At 42.3% G+C, this 22,442-nt stretch overlaps 1 protein-coding gene across 1 annotated transcript in view; it reads left to right on the top strand.

Annotated features, from left to right (window-relative positions):
- SLC28A3 (solute carrier family 28 member 3) overlaps positions 1 to 22,442 on the top strand; it is a 57,636-nt gene that overhangs the window by 14,138 nt on the left and 21,056 nt on the right. Inside the window, exons 2-5 of the mRNA XM_030832831.3 lie at positions 13,450 to 13,548; positions 16,779 to 16,858; positions 19,790 to 19,881; positions 21,292 to 21,481. Coding sequence (XP_030688691.2) covers positions 13,450 to 13,548; positions 16,779 to 16,858; positions 19,790 to 19,881; positions 21,292 to 21,481 — 461 coding nt within the window. The remainder of the gene's footprint in view (positions 1 to 13,449; positions 13,549 to 16,778; positions 16,859 to 19,789; positions 19,882 to 21,291; positions 21,482 to 22,442) is intronic.

Raw genomic sequence — 22,442 nt, 5'->3', positions numbered from 1 at the left:
CACATTGTTTTGAAAAGAATGAACTTCTCTTTTTTTGTCTTTCTCTCTTTTTTGAGTATCGTTGTAGACTAACGTTCCCTTTTATTCAATGTTTTATGATCAATTACCAACATTATTTGTTTCTTCCAACACTTTTTATGAAATTTTTCAAACATACAGAAAAGTTGAAAGAACTTCATAGTGAACATCACCCACATTCTACAAGTTACATTTTACTATCCTTTATCACAGATTTCTTCATCTATGCTGCCCTCTATCCATCCATCATTCCGTCGTATTTTTTGACATAAGTTGCAGTTATTATTCACATTTTTTACTTTTTGGTACTCAATTTGTCCCAAATTTGGCCAGTGACCAGAGTATATAAAAATGAGGTCACGTTAATGGTTTTTACCAGGTTCCTGCTTCCAGACTACCAGAATCAGGAGTGGGGCTGAGGGTTGGCCTTCATGGCACCTCTATCTTGCCGCATTAGTGGAATGGCCTAAACAAGTAGACATTGCATGCAGCCATCAATCTCCAGCCTACCTGAGCTTGTCTGGTCTGGCACCAGAATTACATTGGAAGCTAATCTGCATTTCATCTTTTAAGTATAACCCAGGACTCTGATCATTTCTGATAGAAAAATACAACCTCTTTTAGAAAAATCGTATGACATCAGCCTCAGACAATTAAGCAGGAAGCTTAACCATCACTCATTTTCTCTTTACTTCGAGAATCTATATGAACCAGATGCCAAGTCCTTTATTCTTGGGCATTTTTTGACTTATCTGACTAGTAGATTTACTGGATGATAATATGGACAGAACCAGAAGTAAAACCAGGACCTCCAATGACAAAGAAAAAAAGAAGGTCCATATTCTCTCAGATGTATCCATTTATGGTGGCTTCATAAATAAGAGATACATCAGGTGGGGAGTGGGCAGGGAAACCTTTCCCATGAGCCTGAGGAGAAAGGGGCACATTCTACTCCACAGACCAAGAGGAGATTGAACTCCGTGTTTGAAATGTATGTGACAGATGCTAAAGGACCCTCACTACATTGAGCTACTAAGTACAAGTAGAAAAAAGAATTCGTATCTATTGCATAATTTACATCCATGGCATTGAAATTAAAGTGGTTATTGGAACTTGTCACTGGACCTTGCTGGGGTATTTTTTCCTTGTTTTTTAAAGTGTTAATAAAGATGCATATATGTTATTCTATCACTAATTAATTTTAATATTTTAATAACTGTATTTCAATATAATTGGCTTCCTTTTAACCCTATATATTTAATTTTATGTATTTTAAAACACTCTGAAACGGGTGCATCAGCTCCACCAACTGCCCTGCTTTAGGACAGTTCCCAGAAGTTGCACATAGCTTCCATCACAGTGGCAGAACTTCATCATAACCACTGGGGGTTTAGGAAATATGCCTTTTTCTGGGAAACCGTAGGCCCTGCTAAAATTCAGAGCTGTATTTCTAAAGGAAATGGGGAAGAATAGATGTTGGGGACAACTAGAAATCTTGGCCATAATATTATATTTTTTATTGGAGTCCAAGAGCTGTTAATTAGATTCCTATTTTTTGTTGTTATTTTGGTTTTCCTTTATCCTTCCTTTCCCACTTGATTTGTCATAGACTGAAAGAGTTATCTCAACCTCTTTCTAAATGCGTCTCTAGATTTTTCTCCCAGTTTCCCTTGTTAATCGATGCCACTTGTACATAGATAGCCATCCTTCAGAGAGTGAGATTGGACCCCGACCACTGGCTTCTTTTTGGACGTGGTAATGGAATCTTTTGTCCTCTCTTCAGCCTTGATTGATTAAGATGATGGCCACTGCGTGTTTTACCTTTCTGAGTCATTTTCAGTATATGGTTGTGTTCTGTTATTCCATCTGACTCAATCAAATAGATTTGCTTGCCCTTAGCTTCTCTCATCATATTTGATGTGATTTTTTTAAAAAAACTTTTCATTGGTTTGGTTTATTTTTGTTTGATTTCTTCTGAAGACATATTTTGTTTGTTTGTTTGTTCGTTTTAATGGCTCCTTTTATAACCAACTTAAGATTGTGAGTAATCACAAAATTTCTATATTTTCTATTTTCCATTATTTTATTTCCTTCTCTGCCATCACTTAATTTTAACTGACTATATATCTTTTAGTGTTTACCTTTCTATCTTAAACACTGCTACTTATAATCTCTTCCAGCTCCCAGAAATTAAAAGTTGAGGAAACTGGCATATTTATCCTACCATCAAAATTTTTGTTTCCTTCTCCTTCAAGTGGTGCTCTGATAATCTTTTCTACATTATCAGAGGTTGTAATGTTTATAATTTGTTCTAGAAACTTACTCCCTGGAGTTGTTTTGGATTTCGATTCATTAAAAAGATTCAAAACACGCTATCACTTCTTTTGCCAAAATTTCTCCATTTATCATTTGTTTCGCTGGTTCTTCCTCAAGGTGTTTCTTCAAGAAAGCTCACAGAAGTCATATTCCATGAATACTTGCATGTTTAAATGTATTTTTTTCTAAATCCAATAAATAGAAACCTTCCTCTAATTTTTCTCCTTCAGGTACAGAACTCTGACTCTTTCCACTTCTCCTTATGTCTCTATCCTTAGAGGTTCCTTTTGCCTATGGCAAAGATCACGAGGAGAGAATGTCATCAGTGTTCTGTAGCCCTGACTCCTTGCAGCCAACTCAAAGCTCTGTTCAGAGCATTCAGAGGTGACAGAGAATTGTTCCAGGGCAGTGTGATAATGAGTCCCAGGCTGGTTAGGTGCTTTCCTTGGCACCCGGTCTGTGAACCCACACAGCCTGGCAAGAAAAACAGGCACATCTCACGGAGAAGCAGTCTAGCCAGTGCCCATCACCTCACATTAAGGATTACGTAAACCCAAGACTTGAGCCAGAGGTTACCTGAACCAAGAGGGTCAGAAAGATCAGAGGCTTCTGGAATACTGCCTTTGAAAATGCAACCGTTCCAAGGCAATGCTCATGCAACTTGAAAGAAAATTTTAGATAGAACTGGCCTTAAAATATTTGACATTTGTAGAGTTTTAAAATAGATAGATAGACAGACAGATAGATGGATGATAGTTAAGAGGGGGGAGGAATGATTGCAATTTGAAGAGATTAGATTCACAAAACAGATGTTGACTTTTACATGCCAATTTTCAACGAGAGGACAAAGTGGCAAAGAGGCGCCACCACCTTTGAGCGGCTGGGCCCCTGCCGCAGTAGGTGGGCCGCGTCACGCCACCTCTGGCCCGTAGCTTTGCCTCCCTCTCCTGTTCTGCCGCGGGCCCATGATGCCGCAGTACCAGACACAGGAGGAATTCAGTCACGCAGTGGAGAAACTCTACCTCACAGACCCTATGAAGCCATGTGTGGTTCTCAAATATAGGCATTCTGATGGGAGTTTGGGTATTAAAGTAACAGATGATTTAGTTTGTTTTGTGTATAGAACAGACCAAGCTCAAGATATAAAGAAGACTGAGAAATTCCACAGTCAACTAATGTGACTTATGGTGGCCAAGGAATCCCATCAGTGTTGCCATGGAAACGAACTGAATGTTTTGAAATGAAGACTGTCATGTTCTTAGGAAGTAAATATCTTTTGAATTTGAGAAAGTGTTGGGACAGAAAACACTTTATGTAACTAAGTGGGCTATTCAGAAGCCAAGAGATCATTTTTTTAATGTTTACTTTAGAGGGCTAGGAATGTAAATGCTTTCAGTTAGAAAGCCTTTATTTAGTTTTGGAAATGGAACAAGGAATGCCTCTATCTTGGAAACTTTTTGAAGATTGTTTGATGTTAGGCAAAATAAAAACTTACTCTCTGGTAAGTTTGTAACAGTAATTTGAAAATGAGATATCAAGAAAAGCCAATTCTTCCTTAAATTTAGTTAATCTGTCTTTAAAAGAAAATTAAATGTAACCGGATTGATATATTTCTTTTGGAGCATAAATTTTGTGCTGTTGATGACCAGCAAATACAAAATATGGTAACTGGAATTAACTGTGCACAGCAGTATAGCTGATTATATATGGTAGTGTAGTCTCTATATCTAAAAATAACTATGAAAAAAAGTATGCTTTACCTTAAACTTTACAAATTTAAACTATATATTTTGTTTTGTTTTATTTTTATAAATTTATTTATTTATTTTTGGCTGCGTTGGGTCTTCATTGCTGCATGCAGGCTTTCTCTAGTTGCAGCAAGCAGGTGCTATTCTTCGTTGCCGTGCAAGGGCTTCTCATTGCAGGGGCTTCTCATTGCGGTTGCTTCTCTTGTAGCGGAGCATGGGCTCTAGGTGCGTGGGCTTCAGTAGCTGTGGCACGCAGGCTCAGTAGTTGTGGCTCGCGGGCTCTAGAGCGCAGGCTCAGTAGTTGTGGTGCGTGGGCTTAGTCGGTCCACGGCATGTGGGATCTTCGAGCACCAGGGCTCAAACCTGTGTGCCCTGCATTGGCAGGCAGATTCTTAACCACTGTGCCACCAGGGAAGTCCCTGGGTTTTTTTTTTTAACATCTTTATTGGGGTATAATTGCTTTACAATGGTGTGTCAGTTTCTGCTGTATAACGAAGTGAATCAGCTATACATATACATATATCCCTATATCTCCTCCCTCTTGCATCTCCCTCCCACCCTCCCTATCCCACCCCTCTAGGTGGACACGAAGCACAGAGCTGATCTCCCTGTGCTATGTGGCTGCTTCCCACTAGCTATCTATTTTACATTTGGTAGTGTATATATATCCATGCCACTACATCTGCATCTTTATTCCTGTCCTGCCCCTAGGTTCTTCAGAACCATTCTTTTTTTTTTTTTAGATTCCATAAACTCTATTTTTCAATATAAGGGATTCATCATATCATTAACTTGTTGAGCAAAGACTTACTCTGAATCTAATTTTCAGTGCTCAGAAACATCTACCATTACTTTAAATGCATGAACAGAATGCTCACTAATGGATTGAAACAACCATATTACACAAATATATGCCACATATTTGCCATCTATATTTTCTCAGAGGGCTAAGGATTATTTGAACTGTTAAATTTTTGCATACCTCTACGACACCCCAACCCACTTCTCTCATTACTTAATCAACGTGTTAAGCATGACCGTCACAACTGTTCTCCATTAAACCAAAACTATGATATTATTTGATATTTATCTTATATTTATAACTCGAATTTTACCACCTAAATATAATGTTCACATGTTGATTCCTACATTAAAATATTTTTTGTTAGGAATTTGTGTGTTAACCAACGTTTTAACATGGAAAGTTCCATTAGCCATACGAATTTTGGCATGTTTCAGAGAGATCGGTAAATAAAATATTACATGAATAAAAAAAAAAAGGACAAATTGACTAAATGCCCCAGAGCAAGCAAGCAAGTAGCAAACTAAACCATAAAATTAACCTAAAAGTCAATGAGTACTCACTGTGTGTGGCACCAGACTGATCACACAGCCCCGCTAGGTAGGTAAAGAAATCTATGTTCCCATGTAATAGGGTATGAGGCCTCAAGAAAGTAAGGCTGGGGCTTCCCTGGTGGCGCAGTGGCTGAGTATCTGCCTGCCAATGCAGGGGACATGGGTTCGAGCCCTGGTCTGGGAAGATCCCACATGCCACGGAGCAACTAGGCCCATGAGCTACAACTACTGAGCCTGTGCGTCTGGAGCTTGTACTCCACAACAAGAGAGGCCGTGACAGTGAGAGGCCCGCGCACCGCGATGAAGAGTGGCCCCCGCTCGCCGCAGCTAGAGAAAGCCCACGCACAGAAACGAAGACCCAACACAGCCAAAAATAAATAAATAAATAAAATTTTAAAAAACAAAAACAAAAAAGAAAGTAAGGCTGGATTTGAACCCAGGTATGACCATGGAACCCAAGATTTTTATCACAATGCAGCACCAATTCATATAGATAATTTACCAATATTCCAAGAAGCAGTCATCTAAGATTTATGTTAAGTCACTGCCTGTGATCTCTTTATATCGCATTTTGGAATTTTAAGTTATTATTTGAGGCTGTTGTCCTAGTCTAGTTCCATTCCATGTTCAGAGAAATGGATACAGAAAGGTTAGATCACTTGAAGAAGCTCAGAAAAGCAACTGAAACTGAAGATGTATTACTAACACCTTCACTTAGACATTTAAGGCTTCGAATATTAAAACATAAGGTAACCTTCTTAAAGAAATAGAGAAAGTAGTTCCGTGCTAGTCCTGTACCACTTGTAGAGACGCAGCTTTATCTGTTATTTTAAGTTTGAGAGCCCTTTTTCCATTCATTCAGAAACAGTCCTTGAGCACTTCTATGCCTGGCACTGTGCTGAGCACACAGTATTCAGCAGAGAACAGAGAACAAAGTATCTGCCTTCTCAGCTTAGAGTCCAGGGGGTAAAATACAGATTTACACAGTGCCAAGTCCAAATGACAGTTTGACACTTGACTTTGACCCGAAGGCCAGTTTTGTTGCTGGCCTTGGGACTTTGACATCCATGGCAACATTTAAGGCCTGCCTTGGTCTCAGAATGCACCACATTGATTGCTTCTGTTACTGAATTAAACACAAGGCCTCCGTCTTGGGGCAGCCAAACCAAAGCCCCCTTGGCTCAGTCAGGGAGTTCTTTCCTACCTGGGCTCATGCTGCCAATAATGAAACTGAGTTTGGTGCAAGCCAGATGGGCTTTTATTCTATAGCCAGAGAATGGAGAAGGGGAACTCATGCTCTAAAGGCACCTTCTCCCTGGAGGGAGTGAGTAAGGGAATTCCAAGGGTTAGGAGGCAGACAGGTCATCAGGCTCTAGGAAAGGATGGAGATATCCAAGGGCAGCTGGGGCATGCGCAGTCTTCCACGCTCCTTTGCACACGGCACGAATTGTGCCTAGCAGAGTACAAATCCCTGCTTCGGGCGGAGATCTTAGCACGGTAATGGAGCAAAGGTAACTCTTGATACCTCCAGGTTTCACCTGTGCAGGCACCTTCCTGCGGTCAAGTCAGAGCCCGCTCTGGGGGGTTGACCACTGCATATCTCTCAAAGCATGTATCTCTCACAGGACAGCTGCAAAGCACCTCTGCCAAACACCAGGTACTTTTGAAACAAACACAGAGATAGATCAGGCAAGTGTCCTTCAGCTCTCAGGAGACGGTATAGAAACACAGAGATAAATCAAGGCAAGGAAAGTGGTGACCCTTAGTCTACTTTGTCCACTATCTGGTTTTACTGTGGGCCTTTGTGGCAACCTGTTGATAAAACACAACTAGCCTGCATGGCTAAAAACCAGTTTCTACGCCTGGGGCCTGGGCTGCATAGCATGGATAACACTTCCAGGAAGTTTGCATTAAAGGTGTACAAAGATGTGAAAATAGATACACACACACATACATATGTAGAAAATTAAATAAACAACTTTTATCACCAATCTAATCTATGCTGGCAGTATAAAGCCCTCCACCCAAGGTATATTATCCCCCTAGAACTCGCCAGGTAATGCTAAGCCCTAGAATGAATTAAAGAACTTCACAGCGACTTCCCAGGATCCTTGTCAACATCCCTTTGCCAGCTGGGAAATGCCCATCTTTCATAAACCTATATGCTCCACGTCCAACCAAAGGTTAGGATCAAAGTCTACTTAGGTGAAGGTTTCCGTCCTTGCCCCAGGTCTCAAAGCCCAGCTGTGCCCCCTCAGCAAGGTCAGTCACCCAGTCAGAACACACGGGGCCAGAGCAGCTTCTATAAGGAAGGTGGAAAGAAAGGCCCCCCTGGCACAGTGATGCTGAGTCTCGGCAGAGAAACCGCGGCGGAGAAATGGAAGCCACATTGTTCAATCAGGGCCACAATGGGAGGGAGAGACCAAGTGAGTGGAGCAGGCACAGTTAGAAGAAGAAAGAATGTCAAACTCATCATGGAGACATGACCCGCCCACAAATGCAGGAGTGCCCATTCGTGTTATTTAAAGGGCACAGTTGACTTAGAACCAGTCTACGGGGTCAGAAGGCCACCGTGCTGGCATGAGAAATGACCACCAGAACCTAAATAGAGTTTAAAAGTCGCCACAAGCCTTTCTGGAATCTTCAACACCTCTGTCATTTCTACTCTTGTCTAGAGTCCAAATCAGGCTTTCTTAATTGAAAGGGAATTCAATCTGTAGGTACACTACTATGTCTTTAGACATTCCCAAGGCCAAAGGGTCTTGGCCCAAGGGCCAAACTCTATGAGTACAATATGGCCTGCAGTTGGACAGTCTGAGTTCAGATTCCATCTCATCTACTTCTGGTTGTGCAACCTGAGTCAAGTAATCTTCTCTTTGCCTTAGTTTCCTCATCTATAAAAAGAGGGATCCTGGTACCCACCTCACAGGACTCTTAGGATCAGACTTCTTTTTTTCTTTTTTTTTTGGCTGTGAGGGGTCTTCATTGCTGCACGTGGGCTTTCTCTAGTTGCAGCGAGCAGGGGCTACTCTTCATTGTGGTGTGTGGGCTTCTCATTGCGGTGGCTTCTCTTGTTGCGGAGCACGGGCTCTAGGCTCGCGGGCTTCAGTAGTTGCAGCACTCAGGCCCTAGAGCACGTGGGCTTCAGTAGTTATGGCACGTGGACTCAGTAGCTGCAGCACACAGACTCTAGGGTGGGCGGGCTCAGTAGTTGTGGCGCACAGGCTTAGTTGCTCCACGGCATGTGGGATCTTCCCAGACCAGGGATCGAACCTGTGTCCCCTGCATTGGCAGGCGGATTCTTAACCACTGCGCCACCAGGGAAGTCCGGGATCAAATACTGATACAAAACATTGCAAAGGGTTTCATGATGTGTCTTGTACCTACTAAATATTATGTAAGTTTAGGTGCACATAAAAGCGAAAACCAAAAGTAATAAGGGAGAAGTTTGTTTCCTGCAGGTAAGTCAGGAGGTGGTGGCACAGCTCAAGGTTTTCAGGGGTTCAAACCCCCCGCCCCCCGGTTCACCATTTTGACATCACCAGGATGGGGCCCGGGTGTTCATGTCCCAGCTGGAACCATCCACACACCAGGCAGCAGGACAGACAAGAAGATAGAAGGGACAAAGAGGACCTGCCAGCCATCTCTTAAGGAGCGACCCCAAGCTGCCCCACTCAGGGCTCCACTTCTATTTACATTTCATTGGCCAGAACCTAGTTAAAAGGGAAGCCTAGAATCATAGCCTTCATTCTGGGTGGCGATGTGTTCAGCTAAAATTCTATAGAAGGGGACCCCCTCCACAAATAGATGGCGGGGGAGGGTGATTTCAGTTTTCAGAACTTCTATGTTCTAGAAGTTATATGGTTTAGAAACTGAATGAAAGGAAGAAATTAATTTAAAAGGCCTCTGTCCACCTGTAACCCCTGGAACAGCCACTGTAGATCTATAGTTGCTCGAACAGCATGGAAATGCAAGATCAGAAAGACAAGTAGGGGGCTTCCCTGGTGGCGCAGTGGTTAAGAATCCACCTGGGGGACACGGGTTCAAGCCCCGGTCCGGGAAGATCCCACATGCCGCCGAACAACTAAGCCCATGCGCCACAACAACTGAGCCCGTGCTCTAGAGCCCACGACCCACAACTACGGAAACCCATGCACTTAGAGACCCTGTTCCGCGACAAGAGAAGCCACCACAATGAGAAGCCTGTGCACCACAACGAAGAGTAGCCCCCACTCGCCGCAACCAGAGAAAGCCCACACCCAGCAACGAAGACCCAACACAGCCAGAAATAAACACATAAATAAATAAATTTATTTTAAAAAAAAGACAGGTAGGGAAAAAAACCCAGGCACCGTGTACTCCTGGCTCAAGGATCTGCCTCCAGAGGGAGCCCCGTGCAAGATCATACCCTTAGGACACTCAGCCACTAACACTAAGTAGAGAAATTAAAAGTGGTGTGCTGTAAATTGCTTAGAAATACTCATACACGACACCCACAATGTTGTTACCCATTCAGTGGACAGGTGTGCCCTCAGAATACAGTCATGGTTATAGGAGTCCGATGTACTAAGTTATCTATTAATCTAAATTGCTAAATAGATGGAAAGAAACAATGAGCTAAGAAGTAATTATGGGCCACCTGTTATATAGCTCCCACAACTCCAGTTTAAAAAGAAGCAGAGATATAGGTGTTTTAAGGGTCATTTTTCAGGCACCAATTAACACCCACAAACACCCCAATTGTTTCTATTGGAAATCCTCAGCCAGGAGATATTGTTCTTCTGAAAACACTAAAAAGCCCAAGCATGGGGGCTTCCCTGGTGGCACAGTGGTTAAGAAACCGCCTGCCAATGCAAGGGACATGGGTTCAAGCCCTGGTCCAGAAAGATCCCACATGCCACAGAGCAACTAAGCCCGTGTGCCACAACTACTGATCCTGGGCTCTAGAGCCCCCGAGCCACAACTACTGAAGCCCTGTGCTGCAACTACTGAAGCCCGCGCGCCTAGAGCTCGTGCTCCGCAACAAGAGAAGCCACCGCAATGAGAAACCCGCGCACCACAACGAAGACCCAACGCACCGCAACGAAGACCCAATGCAGCCAAAAATAAAAATAAATAAAATAAATAAATCAAAAAAAAAAAAGCCAAAGCATGTAATCTAACAGAGGTAAAACAATCCCATTAATGTTACAAATACATCCATAGGTGCTCTTGTTGCCGCTTATGCCCACCCCCACGCCAACCCTCCCCCGCCTTCCTCTTTCATTAACTTTAAAAAGGACAGCTCCACCCTCTTGTTCCACAAGGAAGTCTCAGATTCTGTCACCAGGTGGCAGGAATAATCAGCACCAAGAAGCTGAAGCTCTTGGAACCAGAAAATGTCAGGATTCTGGAAGGGACCATGAGAACAAGTCGAAAGTATGTTGTCTAGATGGGTGGACGGAGGGGTAGGAAGATATGACCTGCCCAGGGTCACGTGTAATTAGGGACCTAAAGGACCAAGCCCCCTCTGTTACCTGTGTCCTGTTTTTCCACCAACTCTTGCTGGGTTTTATTTTTAACTTTTTATTAAGCAAATTTTCAGCACCCATGAAAGTAGGAATAGTAAAGGGAGTCCCTAAGTGCCCATCAGCCAGCTTCAGCAATTAGCAACACTTTGTCATCTTTCCACACTATATGTATTGTCCCCCACATACCTCTATATTTTGTTTTTTGGGGTTTTTTTAAATTTATTTATTTACTTATTTATTTTTGGCTGCGTTGGGTCTTCATTGCTGCGCACGGGCTTTCTCTAGTTGCGGCGAGCGGGGGCTACTCTTCGTTTCCGTGCACGGGCTTCTTATTGCGGTAGCTTCTCTTGTTGCGGAGCATGGGCTCTAGGCCCATGGGCTTCAGTAGTTGTGGCTCGCGGGCTCTAGAGTGCAGGCTCAGTAGTTGTGGCGCACAGGCTTAGCTGCTCCATGGCACGTGGGATCTTCCCTGGACCAGGGCTCGAACCCGTACCCCCTGCATTGGCAGGCAGATTCTTAACCACTGCGCCACCAGGGAAACCCCATACCACTATATTTTGATACCAAGTATCCAGAGGTACTACACTGCACTAGATAAGGCAACGTTAAAGTCACCTTCGTTCACTAATTCAACAAACAATCGTTAGTATCTGCTATGTGCAAGGAACTGGGCTAAAGTAAGGTATGAGCACTTGTAACACAATAAAGCTGTTTGGCCACAAAACTTTTATGCATAAATCATATGTGTGCAGGAAGTTAGACTTTATTCACATGTATACACTCTTGTGTTTCAGTAAATGGAACACGTAATACAAGTTGGAATTGCATTTTTTTCCCTAGATCTGTGGGGCCAGCCAGAGATTTAAATTTAAAATCAAACTCATACACTTGTTCCTTTTTCAAGGACATGGTCACAGCCGACAGGGCTAGCAGGGAATATGTCCTGAAAAGATATAGACACCTACCCGACACTGTTTATCTATCTGTTGCCTTACTTGGAATGAAGTACCATATAAAATGTCTAGTTGGGCTGAGATGCGAGAAAGATTGGACCCACCCAAAATAGGTAAAAGATAAATGAACCAGGTATTTGTCACATTTGGAAAAAGCGGTAGGGGGTCAGGATACCCATCCAAGAGCAAACCCTACTCAGTTTATTAAAGTAAAATCACAAAAAGTAAAAATAAAATTGGTCCCACAAAAGAAGCCATTTTTTTCTTATGCTCATTACTACCAGAGAATGCTGGCAACCGAACAAAACACATTTTAACATCTCATAGATCCAACATCTAAGAATAAAATGATCAAGGATCCGGCCCATGGTTTACTCTATTTTGTTTTGTTTTACAATTTGAAAGTCTGTGTGATGTGTTGGAAAGGAGGTTGGAAACCAACATGCTTATCTCAGCTCTGCTTATTAGAAAGTTACATGGCCTAGACCCAGCAACTTTGTTCCATTCTGTCTTCCTCAAGTTGGACCACACCAATCTTATCTATCATAACAACACAAACCAAAATCATCCATGTTTCAGATATAAACAATGACCTTCAGTACAACACATGCATTTGTCAGGTCATCACGGTACTGGCTGAACCATGCTTTATCTTTAAATCTTGTCATATAAGGAACTGCTAATATTTTATAATTTTGCAGGATAGCAGAGAGAATATGGCAAGCTCAGGGCAGGAGAACTTAGCCTGGGCTTGGAGAAAGTCACGTAGTTCTGTTTGGCTGGGTGTCCCTTCATGGTTCCTGCAAGGGGAGCAGAGTGAGATAAATGAGCTTGATCGTGCAGCCCTGAACCATGCCAAGGAGTGTGCAACTGACTCCGCAGGCCAGGAGACTCACTTTATTATGGAGGAAGAGTAACGAAGAAGGAATATAGACAGATCTGGAGGAAAGAAAGATCAGAAGCAGAAAACTGACCAAGAACATGTTTAATCAAAGAAGTGAAATAATGCAAAACATTTAGGCATTTGTTAGTCTTGTACTTAAAGCATTCATATCTTTAAGGAAAAAAATATACGTGAAATATGTGATCCAAATTTTCAACTAAAACTTATTTTTGGTATCAACCACCATATGTACTGTAAGATCATATTAGAAAACAGAAAGATTTAGGGATTTCCCTGGTGGTCTAGTGGTTAGGACTCCGTGCTGCTGTTGCAAGGGGCACAGGTTAAATCCCTGGTCAGGGAACTAAGATCTCACAAGGCACGTGGCCCAAAAAAAGAACACAAAAGGATTTACATTTCTAGATTGAGATAATTTTCTTCTTCCTTATGTGGCTTCTACAGACAGTAAATTGTCAAAATTTTTCAAAATCATCTGTGTTTCTTTATGTGCCAAGCTTCCCTGGTTCTTTCTTTAATCAGCTGACTCATCTAAACACCTCATCTTTGCCATCCCGTCCCTCAAAAGTCTTTGGGTATCATTCATTGAAAGAACATTTGTTTTGTGGCTCTGAAATGTTATTTTTGCAATCTGTATTTTTTCCTAGTATGATGACGACTGCTTTGAAAACCAGAACACATCAGGAAATGACAACTCACTAAGGAGTAGAATTGTGCAAAACAGAGAGCAAGAAAATGGCAGACAGGTACGGCTGGAAAGCAGTGAGTGAATCTATCACCACGTTAACTACTGTGCAACAGCTATGGGGACAGAAAGCATGGCACTCAGCTGGCACTCAGAGGAATGAGTTAAATGGTAATTTGAGTGTGTAAGGCAGTCATGAGGAAAACACACATGCCCAAACAAAGATTTTGTGTTTATACAACTGTGCTCAGAGTTCTCTGATGGGGAGAGTACCCAGGCTTGCTCTGACACTTCACTATTACTATTAGATTCCAAACTCCATCCCAAGGCAGAAAGCACTGGCTTCAGCAGATAACATCTCAATTTTAAAGTAAATGAGGCAGAAAAGAGTAAGGTTCTAAGACATGGTTCTAAAACTGTGTGCATCACACCCAACAGTTCCTCAGCGACATCTAAGTGTACACAGCAAGCCGAGGTGCTCTGTGACAATGCCACCTCTTATTTCTTTTATATATTGAATTCTGGGTAGGATCTCATTTTTTTGTTTGTTTGCCTGAAAATATCTTTATTATGTGTTCCCTTTTGATGGATGTTTTCACTGAATATAGATTTATTTTTAATTAAAAAAATTTTAATGAAGTAGAGTTAGTGTACAATATTACATAAGTTACAGGTGTAAGGATCTCATTTGAAGACAGCCTTCTGCTAAAAAGGGAGCAAATTGCCCATCTATATCACCCTTAAAAAAGTAATTTTGGGTGCATATTCTGGGGGGAGTTTGCTCATGATAAAAGAATAACTTATTTGAAGTAGAAAATTTGAAATATTATTGCAGCAAAATTTGGAAGACAAAAAATGACCTAATGACCTGTAGTTCCAGCAAACGAACAAACAAATCAGTGCCTAACATATTAGAATATAGCTCACTTTAATATAAGTACATATACATCAATAGGCACATGTCACATATATTAGGATCATGCTTTCATATTATTGGGTCATTGCCTATTTCATTTAATATATTGTAAAAAGTGTTCATATCACTAAGTAGTCTTCAACCAAAAAAAGAGAAAACAATACTTCTTTTCACACAAAAACCTGCACATGGGTGCTTATAGCAGCTTGATTCATAATTGCCAAAACCTGGAAGCAACCAAGATGTCCTTCAGTAGGCAAATGGATAAATAAACTGTGGTCCATCCAGGCAATGAAATATTATTCAGCACTGAAAACAAATAAGCTATCAAGACATGAAAAGACATGGGGGAGCATTACATGTGTATTACTAAGTCACAGAAGCAATCTGAAAAGGCTGCATACTGTATGGTCCCAGATGATGTTCTGGAAAAGGCAAACTGTGGAGACGGTAAAAAGATCACTGGCTGCCAAGATGGGAGGGAGGGGTGGATGGGCACAGAGGAGTTTTAGGGCAGTGAAAACACTCTGTATGATACTATGACAGTTGATGCATGTTATTAAATACTTGTCCAAACCCACAGAATATAGGACACCAAGAGTGAGGCCTAATGTAAACTACAGACTTTGTCGGTTCATCATTTGTAACAAACGTACCACTCTGGTGGGGAAGTCAATAATGGGGAAGGCTGCATGGGGTTGGGGGCCGGCGGAAAAGTATGGGAAATTTCTGTACCTCCCTCTCAATTTTGCTATGAACCTAAATAAAACTGCTCTTAAAAGTCTTTTTTTTTAATTCTTTCACCAAAAAAAGTCAAAAACAAAAAATTAGGTATTATTGTAAACAGAAATATGAAGACTGAGGAGTAGCCACTAGATTTGGCAACAATGGTCCTTAGGTGACCTTGGCAGGTGACCTTAGCAGAAGCCATCTCAGACATAGACGTCTGGTCACAGTGGCTTGAAAAGTGAGCAGGATGTGAAGGAATGTCACCAAAAGTGAGGGCAATTCTTTCAAGTGGTTTGGCTGTGAAGGGAAGGAGGGAGGGTAGATGTCCCATGGTTGTAGGGTCAAGAAGGTTTTGTTGTTGTTTTGTTTTGTTTTAAAGATGAGAAAGGGTTAAAAACCAAAAAAGAAAACAATAGGAATGCTAGACATTCCATATAGTAGGTAACTTGGGACAATTTCACTCTAAGAAAATAATAATTATGATCATTTAAATCAAAAATTTACCAAACTTTGACTATTGGCCAAGCTTGGTGTTAGGTGGGAAAAAATGAGAAAGGCTTCTCTGTACTCCTGACCTTTGCAGCTACAGCTTGGATTCAGCTGGTCTCTATTACAATCATCCCATTACCTTCCTTGTACCTGAGGCCCAGCCCACAACAGGAAGGCAGCCTAAGTCAGGAGTACAATGGGAGTTTGGTATCAAAGGACTATATGATCTTTGAGGATCCTTTCAGCTCAGAGACATGCTAATAACTAATTTCTTTTCTTGGGGGGGGGGGTGGGGGGGGTTAAAGTAAAGAGAATTGAAGGTCTCATGGGATCTGACAAAAAGCTAGAGCTGAGATTTGGCATTATACCTCTTAGGGCATGTTCAAAACTGCTCCACATCTACCAGCTTCCTCCCAGCCTTCCCTTGCCTTTGCTTACAATAGCTGGACCAGTTTGAGGCATTATTGCAAAATGATGAGACGCAGGAAATCCTCTCCACCATCACAAGAATAGGATGGGTCATGGATATTTCAAAGCTAAACAGTACCTAGAAAGATTGTCCATAAAAGATAGCCCAGGTATATACTTCACTCAGTCAGTTAGAGCAAGTACTAGCTGAGTAAGGGAAATATTTCCCTTTAACCCAACTGATAGAAGAACCCTAGTTCCCAAGGGTAGTTTAACAGCTCTTGAAGATGCTGAGCTACTGTTCATATCTGCAGACCAAGCCTTGGGCTGCCAGGAAAATAAAACCAGCCTTAGTCTCAGTCCTTTGGAAAGTGGGGCTGGCAGAGTATTAAGGAAGATTTGTGCAGCCTCTGGTATTAACTTCATTTAGCACTTGCCTGAAAACAGAGCGGGAGTTGAATGTAGAGACAGGAACTAAAAGCAGAGATATTAGCCCTCTCCCTGAAGAAATGGAGAAAATACCAATGGCTCCTTCTGAAGTAAAGGGAGAAATGTATGATTTTTTGTGGATTTTTTGTGACAAGGGGGAAAATGTCTGTGCATAGATAATTGGAGACATCATCTTGCAAAATAATTTAAAAGGACCGTTTGGGAAAATTTCCTAGCCAAAATTCTGAGCAAAAGAGATCAGAGTCCATTGTGCTCAGGATTCTCATCATTCCATCTCTGTTCCAATGTCTGATTTTGAGGGTGAAGAGCAAGTGACCATTGAGCAGGATTCTCCAAGAAATGATGAAGATGAGGATGACCAAGAGACGCATCAAAAAGGGTACAGGTTTATACCATAGAAATAACCACACTTACTTCCTCAACACAGTGGTTTTGACACTTTTTAAATTCTCATCTAATTTTTAACATTAATTATGATTTATCAGAGATGGTCACCACCAATCTCCCCTCCCTACTACCCACCCAACACCATTTTCAGAAAAAGTAATGGAGCTCTAGAATAATCAACGTGGTAAATTCAAACTGCTAATGTCCTGGGAACCCAATATCCAGGATAATCTTCTAATTAAAGCTCTGAATTGCCAACTAATTGCTCCAGTCTATACAAAAGTAGTTAATTCATCTTCACAATGTTCAATCAATAAGCAATTGATTTCTCAAAATCCAATTCACTTTAAATCCCAACAAATTTGCTCTTACCTTGTCATATCATAATGTTGCAAGTCCTTATCTCCCATTAGCAGGAGAGACAAATTATTATTTTTATTTTTTGGATCAGAAAAATGAAGCTCAGAGAAGTGACTTAGCCAAGGTTAGTGGAACAAAGCTAATTTAAATTTCAGCTTCTGATTCCCAGTCCAAGATTGTCTGGTACTCTATCATAACATGAAAGTATTTGTAAATTTTCTAAATTCCTATTTAAATTTGGTGTAAATTCCTAAGTCTCTGAGGGACTTTATTTTTATGTATCAGAAGATAGACTCGGCCAGAATTAGGATCAAAAACTCTTGTCACATATACATCATCAAGAATATTTGCCACCTTGGAAACCTGAACTTAGTTTCATCCTTTGTTTTCCTTTATGCATCTCTGATCCTGGGGGCTGAGAGCTTCTCTTGGGTGGTCAGAGGTACTCAGGTTTCATCCGTGTTAATGGATGGAAAACAACCACCAGGAGATTGGGAGTTGTTCAGCCTAGATAACCAAATGGCCAAAGCAACTATTTCTAGCTACAGTACTTCCTTTTATGAAGTGTCAAATTGCACTATATACATTCCTTGCCATTAAAAAATCTGATAAATTCAACTTAAAGTAGATGGACCTGCCCTGTTACATGCTGCCATCCAACGCTGCTACTGTATAACACTATATCCACAGCTGAGGATAAGGCATCAGCAGCCTTTCCTAAATTAGACCATGAAAAATTTAAGTCTTTACTATACTTATATTCCCTCAATATGTTCTAGAACAGTGTTTCTAATTCTCAGTACGCATATTCACACACATACATAAGACAAAATTTTCATGAAATAATGCCTGTCGTCACTATGTATGATACACTCTGAGATGTCCTGTGCTTTTGTTTAAGGATGATCATCATGCACAGTGTGACTGACTTCGCAACCCACTAATGGGTCCCAACTCACAGTTATAAACTATTGTTCCAGAAAAGCAATACGCACTACCACTTCATTTAGCTAAGAATTCGACACAGGCCCGCCAGTCACTCTTAATGCCCATGGTGCTGGTGTTGGGCTCACAGACATCTACTCTCCACAAAGTTATGGTCAGTTAAGGCTTCATAACAAAATACAATCAAAGGAGACAGTAGGAATAAGTCGCAGGGAAATGCCTCTGTTTGACGAAATGCAAGAAGGCTTTGTAGAAGCAAAGGGCTTGAGCTGTGCCCTGAAACGTGAAGGGGGCTGAGATTTGGGCACAGGGGCATGACTGCTGGAGGGAAGGGAACTGGAGGTGTTCACCAAGGGGACGGGAGCTCCCAGCGGGGGCTGAGTCCTTTGAGATCCTGGGGATTGAGAATCTTCTATATAGGAGAAGGGGTTGTTTTAGAAATCCTGTCCAGTGGCCTGGAAGTGGTCATGATTAAATGTGTGAGTAAATTCCTTCCATTTGGCCTCAAGTGGGAGAATGAAGGCACACTGAGCAAAGAGACATGTGCAGGGAAGCCAGGTTTTAGAGTAAGTGGAGGGCCTGGGGGGGCAACCGGGAGCACCCAGGAGAAGGAAGGACAGTTGCTATGGGTACAGGCCTGTGGCCTCTCCAGACTCCCTCACTGGTGGACAACATCCTCCCCAGAAGAAGTGATCAGATGCACACGTGGCTCACACACCACACACTGCCCTGTAACAAAGCTCTGGGCAGAAACAAATACACCAACAATTCCAGAACGTTCTGAAAAAGCTATATGACAACCCATTGGTTAACGGTCCTCAAATCCGTGAAATTCTACTTTACATGTAAGCATCCTGTGAAGTCCGTCAGCCTCCTGCTAAACAGGGTGGTGACTGAGGACAGGGAATCTCCAGCTTGCTCACACTTTGGGAACCAGAAGGGAGAACCAGAAGGGATGAGAGTTCATTGGATTTTTGGGGGGGGGGCTGCGTTGGGTCTTCAGTGCTGCGCGTGGGCTTTCTCTAGTTGCAGCGCGCAGGGGCTACTCTTCGTTGCGGTGGCTTCTTTTGTTGCGGAGCATGGGCTCTAGGAGCGAGGGCTTCAGTAGTTGTGGTGCATGGACTTAGTTGCTCCGAAGCATGTGGGATTTTCCCGGACTAGGGCTCAAACCCGTGTCCCCTGCATTGGCAGGCGGATTCTTAACCACTGCGCCACCAAGGAAGTCCCCATTGGAATTTTCTTTTTTAAGTCAACATTTACATGAGAGCTTACAAGCTAATGGAGGCCCTCCTAGCACAGTGAGAAACACTCTCGTCCTATGGTTTATTCTCAGCTTTCGGTTAGTTATCCTGTCCCCTGCTTTATTTCCAGGAGCATGTTTTCTGCATCTCTGTAATTCCTCAGGGCTTTGGCACATCCATTCAGCAAAGGTTAGCAAGCCATGGCTGATTTTAGTCTAAAATGAAATGAGTTTCTTATTTCTATTTTGTAGGACACATACTTCATGAATGTGTTTGCCTGCTTGATTTACAAAGCCTTATCTAGCTTTAGCATGCCAGGTTATGTCGTGTATGTGGTGTTTACCTCTGTCTGCCTTCTTGCTTTTGTGTTGTTACAGGTGCCTGGAAAGGAAGTATGGTGCAGTTTATGATTTTTGTAGGGAACACCAAACAATCCTTAAGACCACGACCTGGGGCATTTTAATAGCAGGTAAATAACAAAAGGGGATGGAATACCAATGTCTCTTTTTCAGGATCCCTCAAATATTTGTTTTCTGTAGAAAACAAATAAATCTTTCCCTTCCCCTTGACTTCCCTGAATCATCCAGAGAGGAGAGAATTTAACCAGGATGCCCCTGAGTGGTGGGTCTCAACTTGAGAAGCCCATGTAGATAGCTTCCCTGTCCTGTTTATGCAGCCAGCAGCTCATTTTTTAGGTCACCTACTCTCACTTTGTTATTGTGGTATGGATTTGAGGGTTGGATATTGCAAATTCAGGTAACTGGAAAACATGGTGATAATCACAAGGCAGAAACCTAATTGAAGGGGTGATATAAGTAATCAATCAATGCCTTATATGAACACAACACAAGAAGGAGCCTAGGGTCAGGTAGCCCACTCCTCTTACCTGAAAGCAGGACTAGACTGTCTTCACAGATGAGCAGGTGTCCTGTTTTGACACCCTCCAAACAAAGGGCTCCAGGGCCCATTTGAAAGAACATTCCTGTCTATAAAATGTGAACCCTCCCACCCAAGCCCACAGACATGTATGCAAGACTGCTGCCGCCCCAGAAGGTCCGTAGTTTCCCGGTGCTCACACAGCTAGAACAGGGAGTAAGCAGGATTGAAAGCTTTCTTTGTACCAGCTCAGAGAGTATTTTGCAGACCATACTCAAAACCACACAGCTATGCCATTGTAGTACAAAGTAAGCAGATGGTGTGGCTGCGTGCCAGGGTGACTTTATTTGTAGAATTAAAATACAAATATACAAATACAACTGTCCTTGCCACCTACAAAAACAAGTGGTAGGCCAAACTTAACTTGGAAACAAAGACTTGTTTGCTGACCTTTAATGGAAAACCGTGTTGTTCTTACCCTAGAATATCATCTTCAAAAGCCATCACTTTGGTCATCGCCCTACCTCTTTCCTTTAGAGATGCTGTGGCACTTAGGGATTGTTGTTGTGACACTCAGAGATTTTCCTACTCAAGCTTAGGCAAATCTGGGCTACAAACTAGAAGACTCAATATCTTCTTGCCAGTAGTTGCTTTAGTGCCTGGCCTTTCTCTGATGGAAGCTCACCTGCTACGTCTGAATATCAGAAAAAGTAGTACTAAGCAAGAGTCCCAATGATCAGGCAACAAGATTCAAGAATTCAGAAGGTTCTTTGAGAAAAAAGACCTAGCACCCTGTCCTCCTAGCATTCTTGGTGAGACTTTAAAATGTTTTTAAAAACCCAAAATATAGTCTTTATAATCAGAGGCACCTATAGCTATATCAAGAGTACCCCTGCGTTCAATGGTTTCCTGATTGAACCTGCCCTTGGCTGAGCCAGATAAATGCTGGAGGCTGGTCTCCAGCTGATTTGGTGATGCTCACTGTCTGCATTGCTTCCAACAGGTCACCTGGCTCTGGTGATTGCGGCCTGTGTGCTGAACTTTCACAGAGCCCTTCCTCTTTTCGTGATCACGGTGGTTGCCATCTTCTTTGTGATCTGGGATCACTTCATGGCCAAATATGAGTCTCAGATCGCTCAGTTCCTCTCTCCTGGCCAAAGGCTTCTGGACAGCCACTGGTTCTGGCTGAAGTGGTAAATGCTGTTAGTTCTCTTACTGAGGTTGAGAGTGATGTTAGTGTTTTCCAACACTGTTCCATAGATTTGTTCTGAAATTGCTTCCTCATTTATGGGATATTGAAGCTAGAAACAACCTAGGGAATAATCTGTTAAAAAATGCCTTCATTTTACAAGCAGGACATCAAGGACTAGATAAGGCAAGATGTGCTCAAATGTCCCTACAAACTGTCTTAATTTCAAGTGCCACTAAATGATAAAATGTTGTCCAAAAGTTGGGACGGTTCTGACTTAGAAAGGTGGCTTTCTGCTCTGGGCACGAATCTGGACTCTTGGGGAGGAGAGGTCTGTGAATTAGTAAAGCCAACTCTCTCTTATAGGACCCCCTGTCCTGCAAGTGACCATTCAGGGCTTTTCTTTCAGCCTCTCTCTCTGTGGGACCTCCTCTCTCTCCAGGTGGCCCTACAGGGTAGGACCCAGAACCCATTCTCCCCAGTATGGCCCACATGGAATCTACCAGGAAAGTTCACACATTCTTTGCCTAATAAACCAGGGTTGTACAATCCCAACAGAGCAACCCTCCCTGGCTCTGCCATCCACTGATTCAGTGCTATCGTATGCCCACTAGATTCCCCAAGGAGTCAGAACCCAGGCTAAAGCCTGACTTAGTTCTCTGAGGCTTGGGTGAGGTCTCCAATGCAGAGGACACATTTCAAGCTCTCCCTTGAAGGGAAGAAGGGAACGCTTCCCCCATCTCCCAAAATGAAGACGCCCAGCAGCTCTCGCAAAGAAATCACCGGACTTCCTCTCCAAGCATCGTTTCTCCCTCTGACCCCTTTATATATCCAAAGGGCCCAAGTGTTGTGGACACATTGCTTCATTTTTTGACTATGTGCCTTTATAGCTACACCCAAAAAGAGTCTCTTGCAATTTCTAGAAGCATAATTTCCTGGTGCCAGGGTGTGTTACTCAATATTTT

This window comes from Globicephala melas, chromosome 6 (genome assembly GCF_963455315.2).
Source record: "Globicephala melas chromosome 6, mGloMel1.2, whole genome shotgun sequence".
Classification (NCBI taxonomy): Eukaryota; Metazoa; Chordata; class Mammalia; order Artiodactyla; family Delphinidae; genus Globicephala; species Globicephala melas.
Note: the sequence above shows the minus strand (reverse complement) of the source record. Positions and strands in the feature narration are given on the sequence as shown.